We start from the raw sequence: 16,374 nt of genomic DNA on the forward strand, positions 1-16,374 counted from the left end.
AATTTATTTTTTTTTTTTTTACTAGAAGATTGTTACAATTACATCAGTGTAAAAAAGTAAAACTTTTTTTCATTTACTAAATATAAAGAAAAAAAAAGAGTGCTTAAAATACATTTCCTTAATTCATTGCATATATGCATAAAATACAATGTATCAAAGTATATTTCTTTTTTTTTCTGAACTTTAAATATTCTTTAACTACGAATATATATTATATATATAAATATATTATCATAATTTTAAATATAAAATATAATAAATTTTTTTTTTTTTTATTTATTATAACATATATAACTTTTCCCCACTTTTGTATTTTTTTTTTTTTTTTTTTTTTACTAGAAGTACAGAAATTTAAATAATCAATTGCGCAAATAAAAATACATACAGTTTAAAATAATTAAATTATATATAAGTTATTTGTATATAAATTTTTTATTTTTTATTTATTTCATTAAACTTTTATAAATTTAAAGCACATTAACTCATGTCCATTATACTTTAATTTTTTCTTTTTGTTGTACTTTATCTTTTTTCATAGTATATTTTATTTGCTTTTTAGCATGTGTATTTTATATATATATATATTTTATAAACATGATTCTATTTAAAAAAAAAAAAAGGTAATTCATTAAAACCATTTTTTTATAACAGTTATAATAGCTTTTGTGTACTTTTACTTTTTTTGTTTTTTTAAAGTCTTTTTTATTTTAAGTTAATAATGTTTTAATAAAAGTTGAAAATATCTATAATTTTTATCCTTATGTTTTCTTTTTTCTTGTAATAAAATAACTTGGTAATATTTTTCTATCCTATATAAGTTTGTTTTAGTTTCTTATATGCTGAAAGAAAAAATTGTCTAATATGAATCTTTCCATTTTCATATATCTTTTTTTTACATCTTTCTTAAAAAAAATATTAAACTAGTTATTAAAAATTAGAAGTTTGAATTATTTTTAAGAAAAATTGTAAGAAGGAATGCTTTCATTAGACTCCTGTTCTTATATTATTACTTTCAATACAATAATAAAAAATTATTCATATGTTTTTATTATTTTGAATTAGGAGAATAAAAAATAGCATTTTTTTTTTTTTTATTCTTAAATGAAATACAAATAAATTCTATTTTATTTTATTTAATTTTATAACAATGTATCGAATATTTTATTACGGATTTCTCTTTTTTTTTTATATACTTCATTTTAGTTTCTACAGAAACTTTAAAAAAAAAAAAAATGAAGTCTTCTAATTTCTTAATATTTAAAAAATATGTATTATAATTTTGTACTTTTTTTTTTCTTTGTTTAAAAAATTTTCTTTTTAATAGATAAATAAAGTAACATATTTATTACAATATCTTATATGCTTTTAAAAAAAATGGTATCATGCATAAAAATATACAGCAATTTTCAGACATATATATATATATTATCGCATCTTTTTTTAATTTTAATAATTATATAAATATAATTTAACTTTTGGTCGCATATTATAATAACTCAAGAAAATTTCTGTTAAGAATATACTTTATATCTTCAAAGACAAAAAAAAAAATTTTTTTAAAGATTCTTATGGATATAATACAACGACTATTTAAGATAAAAGACAAACAAAAACCTTTTTTAAATTAATATAATTATTTTAATAGTAAGTCTATCCTTTTATTCAAAAAGGAATGAATTTTTAATAATATATCTTTTAATTCATTTTTCTCAAGTTCTAATTTTTTTTTTTTATGATATAAAATATACAGTATTATTTATACACCAAAAATTAATTATTAGTGTTTATAGATGCTGATTAAAAAACTATATCTATTCAAATTATATTGTATAACTTTATAAAATAATTAATAATAATAGCTTATTTAAATAAATTTCTTATTCATTATTAATTCATTAATTAAATTGAAACTTTTATTTAAAAATATAATAAGAAAAATATTGAAGTATATATATAATGTTTTTTTAAGGTGTATTTTTTAAATTTTAAAATCATTTTTTTCAAATTTATTCATGACCGATTAACTTTTTTTTCTGCTCCTTATCTATGTATAATTTAGAAGAAAAAAAAAAAAGTCTACTTAAACGTAAAAGTATATATATTAGATTAATAATTTTGAAGAGAAGATAATAAATTAAAAAAAAAAAAAATGAAATAATGCTACTGTAAAAATACATTTAGAAGTATTTTTGTAGACTTTATCGTTTTTAAAAAAAGGTAATATTTTAATTTTTATTTTTATTTTATTTTTTTTTCCCCTCTTAGTGAAATTTTAAGATAACAAAAAACTGTCTACACCATTTTTTAAAAAAAATAAAAAGCGCAGAAGCGTGCATAAAAAAAAAAAAAAATTCATTTTTGATTGCTTTTTTTTTAAGAATAATTTTCAAAAATTTTATTTTTAAAAAAACACATTTAAAAATGAATTTTTATCTTAAAAAAGCTTTATTCAACACAGCTTTTGACTAATTAAAAAGAATATTTATAAAAATTTAAAAAAAAGTGTCTTTCTTAAATTAAATTAGTGAAATTTTAATTTTATTATCATTTCTTTATGAATATAAATAAAAATAACGATAAAATATTATTAAAAACAAAGATATAATTCTAGTTTTGCATGCATAGTATTTAGGAACTAGTGTGTGTGTATTTTTATACGTTTTTTTTTTTTTTTATACTTAATTACTATTTTTTAAAATTTTTTTTTATTACCTACATAAATTTTAAGAGAATGCCTAATATATTTTCATACTGATATTATATAAATATTTATTAGTCTATTTAATGTATGTATTTATCTGTATATTTATTCTTTTATTTTTTTCCATCATTACATTTGAATGTAATTTACTATTTTATGATAAATTATAAATTTTTATTTTGCAGTTTTACTTGATTCTATATGGGACAAGTTTAATAGATAAATCCAAAAGTACTAAAAGCTAAAAAATATAAATTTATATAACAGTTTTTATTTGTACTATTTTTTTCAATACTTTTTATAATAAAAATTAAAATAAATTAAGAATTAATAATAGGAAAAGAAAAACAAAAAATAGAAATATATATATATTTCCTATATATACAAAGTTCATATTATATAAAAAAAGAAAAAGTCTAGTAAAAATAATTTTTATAGGTCTATATTTTACATCCTAAAAATTTATTATATAATTAATTATTAAAAATAAATACATTTTTATAAATTTTATATTTTTATTAATATTTATATAATTATTATTTTATTATTATTATTTTATCTACATATTTTCAATGAATTAAATTTTATTAATTTTTTATATATATAGAAATAAATGAAAATATTTATTACACATATTAACAAAAAAAAGATATAAAAAGATTACTGCAATAAAATATCTTTATATTCATATATCAAATATAGCTAGATATATGTATAATATTTCTTAATATTAATATATTCTACTATTAGTATTTTTTTTCCTATGTATAATAGCTAATTGTATTAAAGTACTTCTTCCTTTTGAGGTCTATCCTAATTATATATTAAAAATAATAGATAATAAAAAAAAAAATTTTTTTTCAGTAATTTTATATCTAATTTTTATATATTTTATATAATAGCTTCTTTATATATATATATACATTTTGATAAAATTTTAATATAATGAAAAACAATTAAATTATTCATTTTTTTATAATTTTATATTTTTCTAAATGTTTTAAAAAAATGCGACAGCAAAAAATTTCTGTTTATTTAAAAATAATTTTTTTTTTTATATTTTTAATTTCATTTATTTAATTATTTTATGGCTAAGAAATTTTTTTTAATATATTAAATTTTAATTATTAATTAAAATTTACTTTTTTTTTTCCTTTTTTGAGAACTTTAGAAATTTGAAAAATTTTTTTACTCTTTTTTTTTTTTTTTAAAAGCAAAAATTCATTTTTTTTTTTTTTTTTGTATAACACTAATAATTATATAAATATAAAAAATATATAAATATATAAACTTAATAAGTAATTCTTTTTAAGCTTAACACTATAAGTTTCTTTTTTTTTTTTTTGTACTTTTTTTTTTACTTTTTCTTATTTTCCCTTTTACATTATATATTTTTACATTTTATAAATATAATGTTATTTTTAATTTTATCTAATAATTTAATGCATTTTCAAAAATTTTTTTAAATTATAAACATTGTATTATGTACACAGAAAAAAAATTTTATGTTTTCAAATGTGTATTTTTTTTTATAATTTTCTCATTAAAATCCGTGTAAAATATAGTGAATAATATTTATAAATTTATATATACATATATATATATATATATATATTAATACATTTTTATATATGTATAAATAAAGTATAATAATTTATGTACACATATTACGCACCATATATTCAAGTGGGTATTCTGTTATATAAAAAGTTATAATAAAAAAAATAAGCAAAATTAAAATTTTAATATAACTGTAATAATATATTGAAAAAAACAAAATAATATTTTGAATTTTTTGTATAATATTTATTTCATTTTTTTTTATTTTAAAAAAAAAAAAAAAATTCATAATAACGCATCATATATGAGCATAAATTTTTTACATTTTTTTTTTTTTTTAAATGCATATATATATATATTATATACATATGTATATAAATTTTAAATCTTTTTTTATTTATTAAAAAAAAATTTTAACTTGGAAGTAAAAAGAAAATTAAAAAAAAAAAGCATTTTTTTTTTTAATTACTTTTTAAAAATTATATAATTTCACACTTTCCTTTTATTAATTGAACAAAATATATATGAAAATATAGAAGCATGGCACTAAAAAGAATAACAAAAGTAAAATATTCATAAAATTTTTATTTTGTTAAAAATATAAATATACTTCTACAAATTTTTTTCTATATTATTTATATTTGGATTGTTTTTATATATCTCTAATATATTTTTTTATATTTATTTTACTTTATTTGAAACATTTTGTAATTTTTTTTTTAAGACTTTATAGTTAAATTTATATAAATATCACTCTATTCTCTATATATGCGAATAATTTTTAATATGTTTTTTATTTTTTTTTATATATAGGAATTACAAGATTTGAATAAAGATCCCCCAACAAATTGTTCTGCAGGGCCTATTGGAGATGATTTATTTTTTTGGCAAGCCACAATAATGGGACCAGGAGATAGGTAAATATATTATCATTGTCGACTAGCTGCATATATTTCTTTAAAATTACTTTATGTATATTTATATATATATATTTCTTTTTTTTTTTTTTAAGTCCATATGAAAATGGGGTTTACTTTTTGAATATAAAATTCCCTCCAGATTATCCTTTTAAGCCACCAAAAGTAAAACTCTACATTTTGTTTTATATATATATATATTTTTTAAATGCTTTTTCAATTATTTTTACTTCTTTGCTCTCCTTTTTTTTATAGTGTATATATATATATATATTTTTTTTTTTTTTTTCTAGATTATTTTTACTACTAAAATATATCATCCTAATATTAATACAGCTGGAGCTATATGCCTTGATATTTTGAAGGATCAATGGAGTCCAGCATTGACCATCTCAAAAGTTTTGCTTTCTATTTCATCATTATTAACTGACCCTAATGCAGGTATATTTTTTTTCTTTTTTTTAACAAAAAAAGAATACAGATTTTTCAAGTTTGTTATATTGAAATGCCTTCGTATTTTTGTTATTTTATTATTTTTATAAAGTTATCTCATTTTATTCTTATTTTATTATTTTTTTTATTGTAGATGATCCTTTAGTTCCTGAAATAGCACATGTGTATAAAACAGACAGAACAAAATATCATCAAACTGCTAAAGCGTGGACACAAAAATATGCACAATAATAATAATTCAATATATTTAATTAGATTTTTTTTTTTTTTAATAATTTATTGATTCTTTTAAATTATAAGAAAAAAAAGTTATAAAAAAAAAAAAAACATAATAAATTTTAAATAGTATATACGTATGTATCACGAAGAGAACAAAAAAAAAGGAATAGAAAATAATAGAATTAAAAAGAAAAAAAAAAATAGAGAAAAAAAAATCAAGAAAAACACTGGAATTTAAAAATTTTTTTTATAGTTTTTATTCTTTTTTTTTTTTTTTTTTTTTTTCCCTTTTTTTTTTTTTTTTTTTTTTTTGCTATAGTTTTTTTTTCTTTTTTTTTCTTCGCTTCATTTTTTTTTTATATCCCATTGTAACTATCCTAATTATTATTACATCACTTTTTTTTTATATTATACTTCAATTTTTTTTTTCACCCTTTTTATTTATGTTTTTTATATATTTTCTTTTCTTTTTTTTTAATAGATTTGTTAAACTATTTTGTGCATATATATATACTTATATATATATATTTTTTTTTTTTTCTTTATATATTTATAAAGTAACAATTATAAATTGGTTATTAATATAAAAATATCAAAAAAGATTTAAAAGAGTTACTCTAAGTATAAATTAATTTCTAATTATATAACTTATCAAAGTAACACTTCTTAAATCAGTAAATACACGGTTTTCTTATAAAATTTTTACATAAAAAAGAAAAAATTCTTTTTTTGTTATATAAATTAATAGAAGGGTTTCTTTTATTTTTAGACAAACGTATCAGCAAACTATAATTCTATATAAATATAATGAAAAAAAGAAATATTTAGAAGTATATATTTTTTCTATGAAAATTTTTTTCTATATGGGCACATAAAAAAATAAATGCAGGAGGATATTCTTTCAATTTTAATTAAAATATATATTTTATTAAAAAGATTCTGCGTTGTATATTTTCATATGTTATTTTTCTTATTCTAATTATAATAAAGGAAATAAAGCAAAAATGCAATTACATAATAGAGTTCAAAGTACCAAACGCTTTTTTTATATCTTTTCTTAATATAAAATTTTGTTTATATGAAATGTATTTTTCTTTTTTTTTCAATTTTATTCATATTGCTCTAATTATTTTTTTTCTTTATAATTATATCAATATTTTTATTTTCTATAGTTTTCTTTATTTTATATAGATTGTACTTTATTATCTTAGTCACAAGCTTTTCTATTATTAAAGTTCTATATGCAACTATTAGATTAAAAAATTTTCTCTAAATGAAAATTAAATATATATAGATTTTTTACAAGACAAGATAAAAAAAAAAAAAAAAAAATATTTTCCTTAATTTTTAATTTTGATGACATCTAATTAAAATTTCATACTTTAATAATTTTTATCTTCCTATAGAGATTCATTTTATTTTCTAAAAAGTTCTTTTATCATTCCCTTGAACTTTACATTCATTTTTTTTTTTAAATTTCATTTTATATTTCATTAAATACACACTGCAAAATAAGTTTCATTATGTTTATTAGGAAATTTTTCTCTGTTATACAAAAAGTTTTTAAATAAATAATTTATCATATTTTTTTATTTCTAAAATAAACATGAATAGAGAAAAACTAGAAAAAGAAAGATTATTACAAAGGAATGAAAAACATATAAAAAATATTGTGGTTGATAATTTAATAGCTGATGAAAAGTATAAAAATAATGGTAATTTATAAATCATTTTCATAGAAATTAATGAAATATATATATACACAAATATATGCTTATAAATTTTCATAGTAAAATATGTATTTTAAAAATATTATTTATTTTATAAGAAACATATATATTAACAAAAAATATAAATTATTTTTTTTTCTTTTTAAAAAATAAAAATATTTTTACTAATTTAATAATAATAATTTAAGACAATATATACTTAAGAAAGAAAGATGCAGAATATAATGATTTTAAATTTAAAGAAAAACAAAAATTAAAGGAATACAAAAAAATTGAAAATAGAAGGTATAAAAAAACAAAAAAAAGAGAAAAGAGAAAAAATATAAAAAATTCGATGTAATCTTAAAAAAATGTAATAAAAATTTAGGAAAGAAAATTTAGATAGAGACGAAAATAGATGGAAGAAAGCAGAACTTAGTATTCAAGTATAAAAAAAAAAAAAGAATTATAAAAATTACATATGATATAATTATTATATAAAAATATAAAATAATAAATGTAAAAAATGAAAAATGAAAAAAAAAAAGTATTAAAGTATTTCTATTAATACTTTCGTATAAAAAAGAAAATTTTTAATTTTCATTTATGTTTATATATTTCTATAAAAGAATGAAATAGATAAAACTAAAAAGCTACAACAAATGTCTTATAAAAGTGAAAAAAATAAATCCAAGTAATAATAAATACAAATAAAAAAAAATCTAAAGAGTATAACGATAAAAATATGTATATAAACAAAAAGAAATATATATAGTTAACTTTATTCAAAATATTCTGTAAGAAAAAATATCAAAAATTTTACTGAAAAATTTATTAGATGCAGTCATGATATAATAAATCATGAATTCATAAATTATGAGGAGTCTATGAAATTAGAAAAAAAAAAAAACGTAATAATAAAATAAGACATTTTTTTTAGATAATTTCATTAACAAATTTAAAAAAAAAAAAAAAAAATTTTACTTCAAAAAATTATTTAATATTTATTAAATAAATATTCTTTTCTAAAAGATCAATACACTTAATAGAAGAAAATTTTTGTCTGAAAAAGTGAATAGTTCACACAACCCCATCACAGGTTTTTTTCTCATAACAAAATAGTATTTTTTTTTTATGTTGTTGTAATTTTATCTATTATTATTTAAACTTATAGGAGAAAAAAGAAATTATTAGAAACCTATAAAAAAAAAAAAAGTAATTATTTAAAGTATTTTACACTAAAATTATTTAAGTAAATAATGTTTTATGTAAAAAATTTATATAATATATACTATTATTTCATTTTTTTTTTTTTTTTTTTTTTTTTACTAATATTGTTTTAATTATTTAATATTTTTTTTAAACCGTGTTTTCTTTCATATAAATTTATTGTGTATTTCATATATAAATTTTAAATCATATTTTTTTTCTCCCTCCTCCCTTAAAATATATAGAAGTCCATCTGCAACATTTGTATATTATTTTTTTTAATTTTTTTAACTCTTTTAATTCTATTGTACAATTATTGAAACAAATAATTAATTTTTTTTCTTTTTTTTTTTTTTAAAAGAGTATAATTATATGTTCTGGATATAAATGAAATGTATTTTTAAATGAAATATATAATGGATCAAAAAATAGAAATTGTAAATTAGAATTTTTTAAATTTAGATTTAATGAATTTTCTATTTGTTCTATTTTTAATTCATTATAAGAGAATAATGAGTTCTCTCCAAATTTATTATTATGAAAATAAAATTTTTTTTTTTTATCTATTTTACTTGTCTTTACATTATATTTATTCATATCATCAATATGAATATTATTTAATGCGCAAAATTTATCTACTGCATTAATTAAAAAAGAACAACTTTTGTGTATCTTCAAATTTTCTTTATTTCTTTTTAATTTTAATATTTCAAAATAATTTTTTCTTATTTTCTTCCATTTTAAAAAATTAATAACAGCAACAAATTGTTCTTTATCATTTAAAAAATTAAAACCTTGTATATATAAAGCTAAAGTAGTAAGTGTTATTTTTCCAGCAACAAAATGGATAATTTTATTGATTTTATGCCTTCTTTTCATATTTATACTATATTTATAAAATTTGGAATTTTTTAACTTTTCAATATTTTTTTCTTTTTTACATAAAATTATATTTTGATAATGAATGGAAAAATTTAAGTAGGATATGAAAATATAATTATCCATAAAAAATGGTTTAATCACTGTGCTATTCTTCTTATTTGCTTCAATATATTTAAATATAATTAAGTCTAACTCATTTTTATTTAGTATTTTATTTTTTTCTGAGCAAAATATGCATAAGCATTGAGCTTTTTGCAAAATTTCATCTTCCTCATTATTATTTTCTAAATTGAATACAGATTCAACCTCACTTGTGTTGTCAGATATATTGTTATAATGACTTTTTTTTTTTTTTTTATTTTCTTCTTGATTCATCGTTAAAACATTTCTATTTATTATTCTTATAAAATTATATACCATTTCTTTAAATTTTAATCCTTTTATATTATTTTGTCGTGATATTTCATTGTTTATATTTTTGAAGTTTCTATATAAAATTAAGTTTTTTTTTAATAATATCTTTTTTTTATCATCATCGTTTTTTAATTTAATTTTTTTATCTTTGTATTTTTCCGAATTTTTATAATTATTATTATTTTCTTTTTTACTTTTTTCTTCTTCATTATATTTCTCTTTTCCTCTTACTTCTTCCTTTTCGCACTCTTCATGATTTTGTTCATTTATGTTAAATAAATAAGAATATAAATCGGAATACTTATTCGAATTATATATTGATTTCTCGAAATTTTTATCTTTCTTAGAATTATTATTATTATCTAAATAATAATAATTATATATATCTAATGTTTTGTTATTACTATCAGAACTTTTAGAACTTTGATAATCATTAGAAAAAAAAGAATTATCAAATATTTGGTTAGATTTTAAGGATGAATCACTTTTATCTGTTAAGTTTAATATATCATCTTCAGAATCTTTTTCGCTATTTTCTCTTTCTTCATCAGATTCACTATGCGTTCTAGTAATATCTACAATACTTAAAAAATTAAGATTTCTATATGCTCTTTTTTTAAATTTTTCAAAATTTATTAAGCGATATACACCTGATTTTTCATCATCATAGAAATCATTCAAATTTTTATCATTTTTATTATTATAAGTCTTTAAATTTTTGCAACTTTTGTGCTTATTACATTTCGCTATAGGATCATCAATTGTTTCATCATAATTTTGTAATTTATTAAAATCCTCTAATTTGTCATAATTTTCTTTTTTATTTACAAAATTATCCTTACTAATATTTTTTACCAAATAGTTTTCAATATTATTAGATTTTTCAATTTCTTTATTTTTCCTTCCAATTATTATTTCTTCATAATAATAATCATTATTATTATTAAAATTATTATCGTTACAACTTTTAATATTAGTAAATTCCACTTGATTTTCCTGAGTTGCATTAGACAATTTATCATTATCTTTTTTCCAATAATATATATTTTGCTTACACCTTTTTAATTTTCTTTTACTTTTTTTCTTTTTATTTGTTTTAGATATAATACTATCTTTATCTGAGTTACTACTAAATAAAGTGCTTTTTTTCTTTTTATTTGTTTTAGATATAATACTATCTTTATCTGAGTTACTACTAAATAAAGTACTTTTTTCCTTTTTTTTTTTTTTTTCTATTTTATTTGTTTTAGATTTGTCACTATTATTATCTGAACTAGTATTATATAAAATTCTTTTCTTTCTATTTTTTTTTTTTTTTTTTTCTATCTGGTATTTTATTGTTGTATTACTAGTATTATCTGAGCTACTACTAAATAAAAATTTTTTTTTTGAGGGTTTTTTTCTATCTAACTTTTTTTTTTTAAGTACATCATTACTATTATCTGAATTACTATTAAATAAGTCCATTTTACCTTTTTTTTATGTAAAAATGTTACTTGAAATGTAATTTGTAATTTTTTAAATGTTTTTTTTATTCTAAAAATTTGTATGTTTTATATATACTATATATTTTTCCTTTTTTTAGACATTTTTATGAAGGCATGAAGTTAAAAAATTAAAAGTAAATAATGATTAAATGCTCTATATATGGAATAATATTTTTTCATTTATTTATTTTATCGTATTTATTAAAAATATTTTGTTAAAAATAATTTGTAAACTTACTATGTTTAATGAAAAAAAAAAAAAAAAAAGATAAAGATATTATATTAAAATTTATCTTCTAAAAATATATATTCTCATATATGTATATATGTATATGTATATATATATATATATACAAGTATGAAGCAATATAATAAAAATTATTATGCAACATTCATACTTATATGTAACTTATCCATTTATTTTTTATATTTTTTACTTTATATTCACTTTTTTGTTAAAGACGTACACATAATATGTATATAATTACATTTTCATTTTACGAAATGACTGAATATTTTTTTTTTTGTTTTTTGTTTTATTATATATTTTTTTTTATTTTAATTTAATTTATTCTCTTTTATTTTATTTTATTTTTTTGTCTGTTTTAGATAAAATTTGATTCAAAATAAATAAAAAAAAAAGGAATGAAAAAATTATTTTTTTTGAAACACATTATTTTAAATATGTTAGTTTCATACTAATTTGGAATAAATTTATTTAAGATCAATTATATATTTTTTTTGATATTTTTTAACGTATTCAAATGAAAACATAAACTTGATAAAAAATTTTATTTTAAAAAAATATTATCTCAAATATGATAACAAAAAAAAATGTTAGTAATGAAAAAATAGTTACACCTATTGTTAGTAAATCAGATACCAAGCCAATTAAAATAAAAAACTTGTATGAATTACATAATGAATTAAAGTATAAAATTTATACAAATATATATTCCTATAACACCTTTTGTGATGGGATATTTATCTGTAGAGGTATTAATGGAATAACAGGTAGAAAAAACAGTGGAAAGACTAGCTTAAGTTCACACATAACTGTGAACTTATATTTTAATGACCTATTACATTTTTTTCATCTTTTTTATTCTACATATTTTGCTTTTGAAAATTTTTTGAAAAATGAAAACATTGAAAATAAATTCTCCTTGAAAATAGGAAATAATTTAAATAAAATAAAAAAAGAATTTCATAATAGTAATGAAGCTTTTCATGAATTAAATGAATTAATAAAATATTTTACTTTATTATTTGTAAAAAAGTACGATAAAAAAATAAAAGAAAATGAATTTTACTTAAATAATAATAAAGAAATGAATGAAAGTAGTAACCTATTTTATAAAAAAAAGGTTATATATTTAGACTTAGACAACAGTTTTTATATTGAAAGATACAAAAATATGATTCATTCTTCAATATATAAAATAAAAAAATTAATGGATACATATACAGAGTTTTGCTCTGAAAGAAGCTCCTTTTTATTCTTATTACTTTTAGAAAATAATGATCTAAAAGAAAAATTGTTTTATATATACAAAAATTTTGGTAAAGAATATTTCCTATTTATAAATTTATTTAATTACTATTTAAAAAAGTATATAAATGACATTACCTTTTTAGACGTTTTCAAAAATTTACAAATTTTAAAAATTTTTAGTTTTAATGAACTATTTAATGTAATAAATTATATTTATGAGCAAATACAAAATTATTCTGTTACATCAGTTAATTATTTCAATAAATATGTTTCATCAGACTTGGGTATTTTAGTTCTTGATAACTTAAATTATTTATATAAGAGTTACGGATTTAATACTGATTTAAATAATGAACTAACAATTTTATTAAAAATATTATCAAAAATATCTACAGAGTATAAAATTTGTGTTTTAATAACAACTAACGATAATAAATATTTAAACAAATATGATGATTATTTCAACAAGATTTATTCGAAATATATATATAACCGTATAGTTGTAAGATTTATAAATAAAAAATTTTTTTTTGAATATAATTATCCTTCTAAAAAACATAAGCAATTTCAAAATAAAAGCAATTCAAATAGTTCAAGTGAAGATAGTTTCGATGAAATAGGAGAAAATGGTGATGAAGCTTTCTATGAAAAAAGATACAACCAAAGATATATAAAAGTAAAAAAAAAAAATAAAATAAGCATCTGTTCTTTTGAAATAAATGAATATGGAATTCAAACTTTATTAGGCTAATATAAAATAAAATACATAAATAAACGAAAAAAAAAAACAGAAAAAAAAAAAAAAATAATATAGAAATATCATATAAAATAAAATTCGAAGTTTCATATAATAAAAATTATATATATATCATATTACGAACTTCTATTAGTAAACTATTTACAGTGATATTTATGCTTTTTACTTTTTAATTGTTTAAATATCTTCTAAAATATGCATATATCCTTAATCTTGTAAAATATATTTTTATTGCCTGGATATGGAAAAAAATCTTATTTCATAAAAAAAAAAGAATTTTACTTTTAATGCAATTCTACATAATTTTAAAGCATTTACTTGAAGAATTTAAATATTTTTTTATTTTTGGAATTTTATCAGCAATATATAGAAATATAAAAAAACATAATTAAAATTGTAAAAAAAAAAAAAAAATTAAAATATTTACTTTAAAAGATTTAAATTATGTTAGAATTCTTTTTTTTTTTTTTCTTAAAAGATTTTTTTAATAAAGGAAAATATATATTATTTTTTATTAATAAATAAGTTTTATTTTAAATGTGCACATCCATAAAATATTTTTAAATAAAATTTTTTAAAATGCAAATATATATTCGTCTCTTTTTTTTTTTTTCAAAATAAAAAATGATTATATATATAAGAAAATACATATGAATATTTATAAAAAAGCCTATTAATATGTTATTAAAATATATTTTTTTTTTTTTTTTACTTCAAAATGTTCGTAACAATTTAATAATAGTATATAAAATTCATTTCCGTGTTTCTATATAATAATTATATAAATGTATATTCATACATTTTTATATTTCTTGCAATAGATGTAACAATAAATATTAATTTTCTTTTTTTTTTTTTTAAAGAATTATAATGAATAAGTTAAATAAAAATATGAATGCAACTTAAGTAATATTTCTTATAGATTTTTGTAAAGTAAAAAATATATATATATATATATAAAGTTATAAATATATAGCCATAATATAATATTAAATTTCTTAAGATGCTAATTCTTTTGCTGCAATAATTTTTTCTTGACCACAAGCTGATAGAACACTAACTAAAACTGATTTTCCATTATCAAATAAATTACGAATTTGTTTAGCTACATCGTCTAAATTTCCTTCTGAATCTTTAGGTAAACTTAAGTCGTCCTTTGTTTCTCCATTATCATGAAGTAATGAAACAAACCCATCTTCTGTAATATCAATTAATTGCAATTCAGTTCTTTTAACAACTGGTACATCCATATTATGAGATGTTGGACATATATCTTCATATTTTTTTCCAGTAAAAATATCAATACCTACAATATGAGCTTTTGCATGACCATGTTTCCCAGTTTTTGAAGTTGAATAATCAACAACTTTGCATGGGTGATCCTTTAACATAACATGACCGTTTTTTTTTATTGCACCTGCTTGCACTGGAAATGTTTGAGATGCTCCTGCATCAATATTATCATATGTTTCGTGATCTGACATCTTTAATATTTTTCTTTTTAAATATGCTAATTTTTTAAAATATAGCTTTTGTTTTTAACTTCACACTATTTTTATATATTATTTAAATATACATATATATACTTATATATACATAAATTTCTTTTCTTTTTAAATATATATTTAGCTTATTTATTTATTTTTTTTTTTTTTTTTTATATAATTTTATATGTATTTTTCCTTTATTTTTACAGATGTTAAAATTACTTTAAATATATTTTTTAAGAATATATAAACATATATACTTTTTTTAATTTTAATATGCTTTTATATATCTGTAAAATCTTTAAATTTTTTAAATAGTATATTTAAAGAAAAAAATAATATAAATATTTTAAATACAAATAAAAATATTAAAAAATTAAAATATTATACAAAGAATAATATTTACAGTAAAATAAAGAAAAAATACATATAAAAAAAAAATTTTTTTTTTAAATATTATTAAAATATCTAAATATATAAAAAAAGTTTTCAAAAAAAAAAAAAAAAAAAAAAAATAAAATAAAATATACTTATATATATACGCATATATATGGTTATTTCTTTCTTCAATACTAATATTTAAAAGTACTATTAGTAATCAAGTAATAATTTTAATAACAATGTCACAGATACTTGTAAAAAATAAAATTTTTTTTATGACCTTTTCATTTATACTATAGAAGAAAAAATAAAATACTTTCTTTGAGCACTTCTTTTATACTTATATTTAAATGGTAAATCAATTAGTTTAAATGAGCAAATACCTTTTATTAAAATAAAAATATAGAATTTTAGTTATTTTGTTTATTTTTTTTTTATTTTATAGCTTTTTATATAAAATTAAAAAGGCATACAATATTTAATTTTAATAATCATAAAAAAAAAAAATATTTTTATAGAATTTTAAAATTATTTAAACTTTTAACACAAAAATAGGTAGGAATAAAAATTACTTTTCATTTGTAATTTTTTTTTTTTTTATTATTTAATAGCTTGTTAAATTTTTCATTATAATAATATCCTATATAAAAAAATTACTCCATTATAGGTTTTATTGTTCTTTCTTTTTAAATACTTCTTCAAA

The 16,374-nt window shown here is 16.2% G+C and overlaps 5 protein-coding genes across 5 annotated transcripts; 3 read left to right on the forward strand and 2 right to left on the reverse strand.

Annotated features, from left to right (window-relative positions):
* Positions 1-4,801: 4,801 nt before the first annotated feature.
* UBC (ubiquitin-conjugating enzyme E2, putative) lies at positions 4,802-5,862 on the forward strand (the record flags this gene model as incomplete). Its single annotated transcript, XM_028678541.1, has 5 exons — positions 4,802-4,825; positions 5,075-5,178; positions 5,274-5,343; positions 5,472-5,619; positions 5,765-5,862. 5 exons carry the CDS (start codon positions 4,802-4,804, stop codon positions 5,860-5,862), a joined length of 444 nt encoding a protein of 147 aa, XP_028535678.1.
* Positions 5,863-7,456: 1,594 nt separating this feature from the next.
* PRELSG_1303000 (conserved Plasmodium protein, unknown function) lies at positions 7,457-8,811 on the forward strand (the record flags this gene model as incomplete). Its single annotated transcript, XM_028678542.1, has 7 exons — positions 7,457-7,565; positions 7,769-7,865; positions 7,948-8,005; positions 8,189-8,253; positions 8,398-8,470; positions 8,592-8,658; positions 8,789-8,811. The coding sequence occupies 7 exons, from the start codon at positions 7,457-7,459 to the stop codon at positions 8,809-8,811; spliced, it is 492 nt and encodes a 163-aa protein (XP_028535679.1).
* Positions 8,812-9,122: 311 nt separating this feature from the next.
* PRELSG_1303100 (conserved Plasmodium protein, unknown function) lies at positions 9,123-11,531 on the reverse strand (the record flags this gene model as incomplete). The annotated part of the gene is made up of 1 exon (XM_028678543.1): positions 9,123-11,531. One exon carries the CDS (start codon positions 11,529-11,531, stop codon positions 9,123-9,125), a length of 2,409 nt encoding a protein of 802 aa, XP_028535680.1.
* Positions 11,532-12,369: 838 nt separating this feature from the next.
* PRELSG_1303200 (conserved Plasmodium protein, unknown function) lies at positions 12,370-13,797 on the forward strand (the record flags this gene model as incomplete). Its single annotated transcript, XM_028678545.1, has 1 exon — positions 12,370-13,797. The coding sequence occupies one exon, from the start codon at positions 12,370-12,372 to the stop codon at positions 13,795-13,797; it is 1,428 nt and encodes a 475-aa protein (XP_028535681.1).
* Positions 13,798-14,801: 1,004 nt separating this feature from the next.
* On the reverse strand, positions 14,802-15,287 carry EIF5A (eukaryotic translation initiation factor 5A, putative; the record flags this gene model as incomplete). Its single annotated transcript, XM_028678546.1, has 1 exon — positions 14,802-15,287. One exon carries the CDS (start codon positions 15,285-15,287, stop codon positions 14,802-14,804), a length of 486 nt encoding a protein of 161 aa, XP_028535682.1.
* Positions 15,288-16,374: the final 1,087 nt, after the last annotated feature.

This window comes from Plasmodium relictum, assembly GCF_900005765.1.
Source record: "Plasmodium relictum strain SGS1 genome assembly, chromosome: 13".
NCBI lineage: Eukaryota > Apicomplexa > Aconoidasida > Haemosporida > Plasmodiidae > Plasmodium > Plasmodium relictum.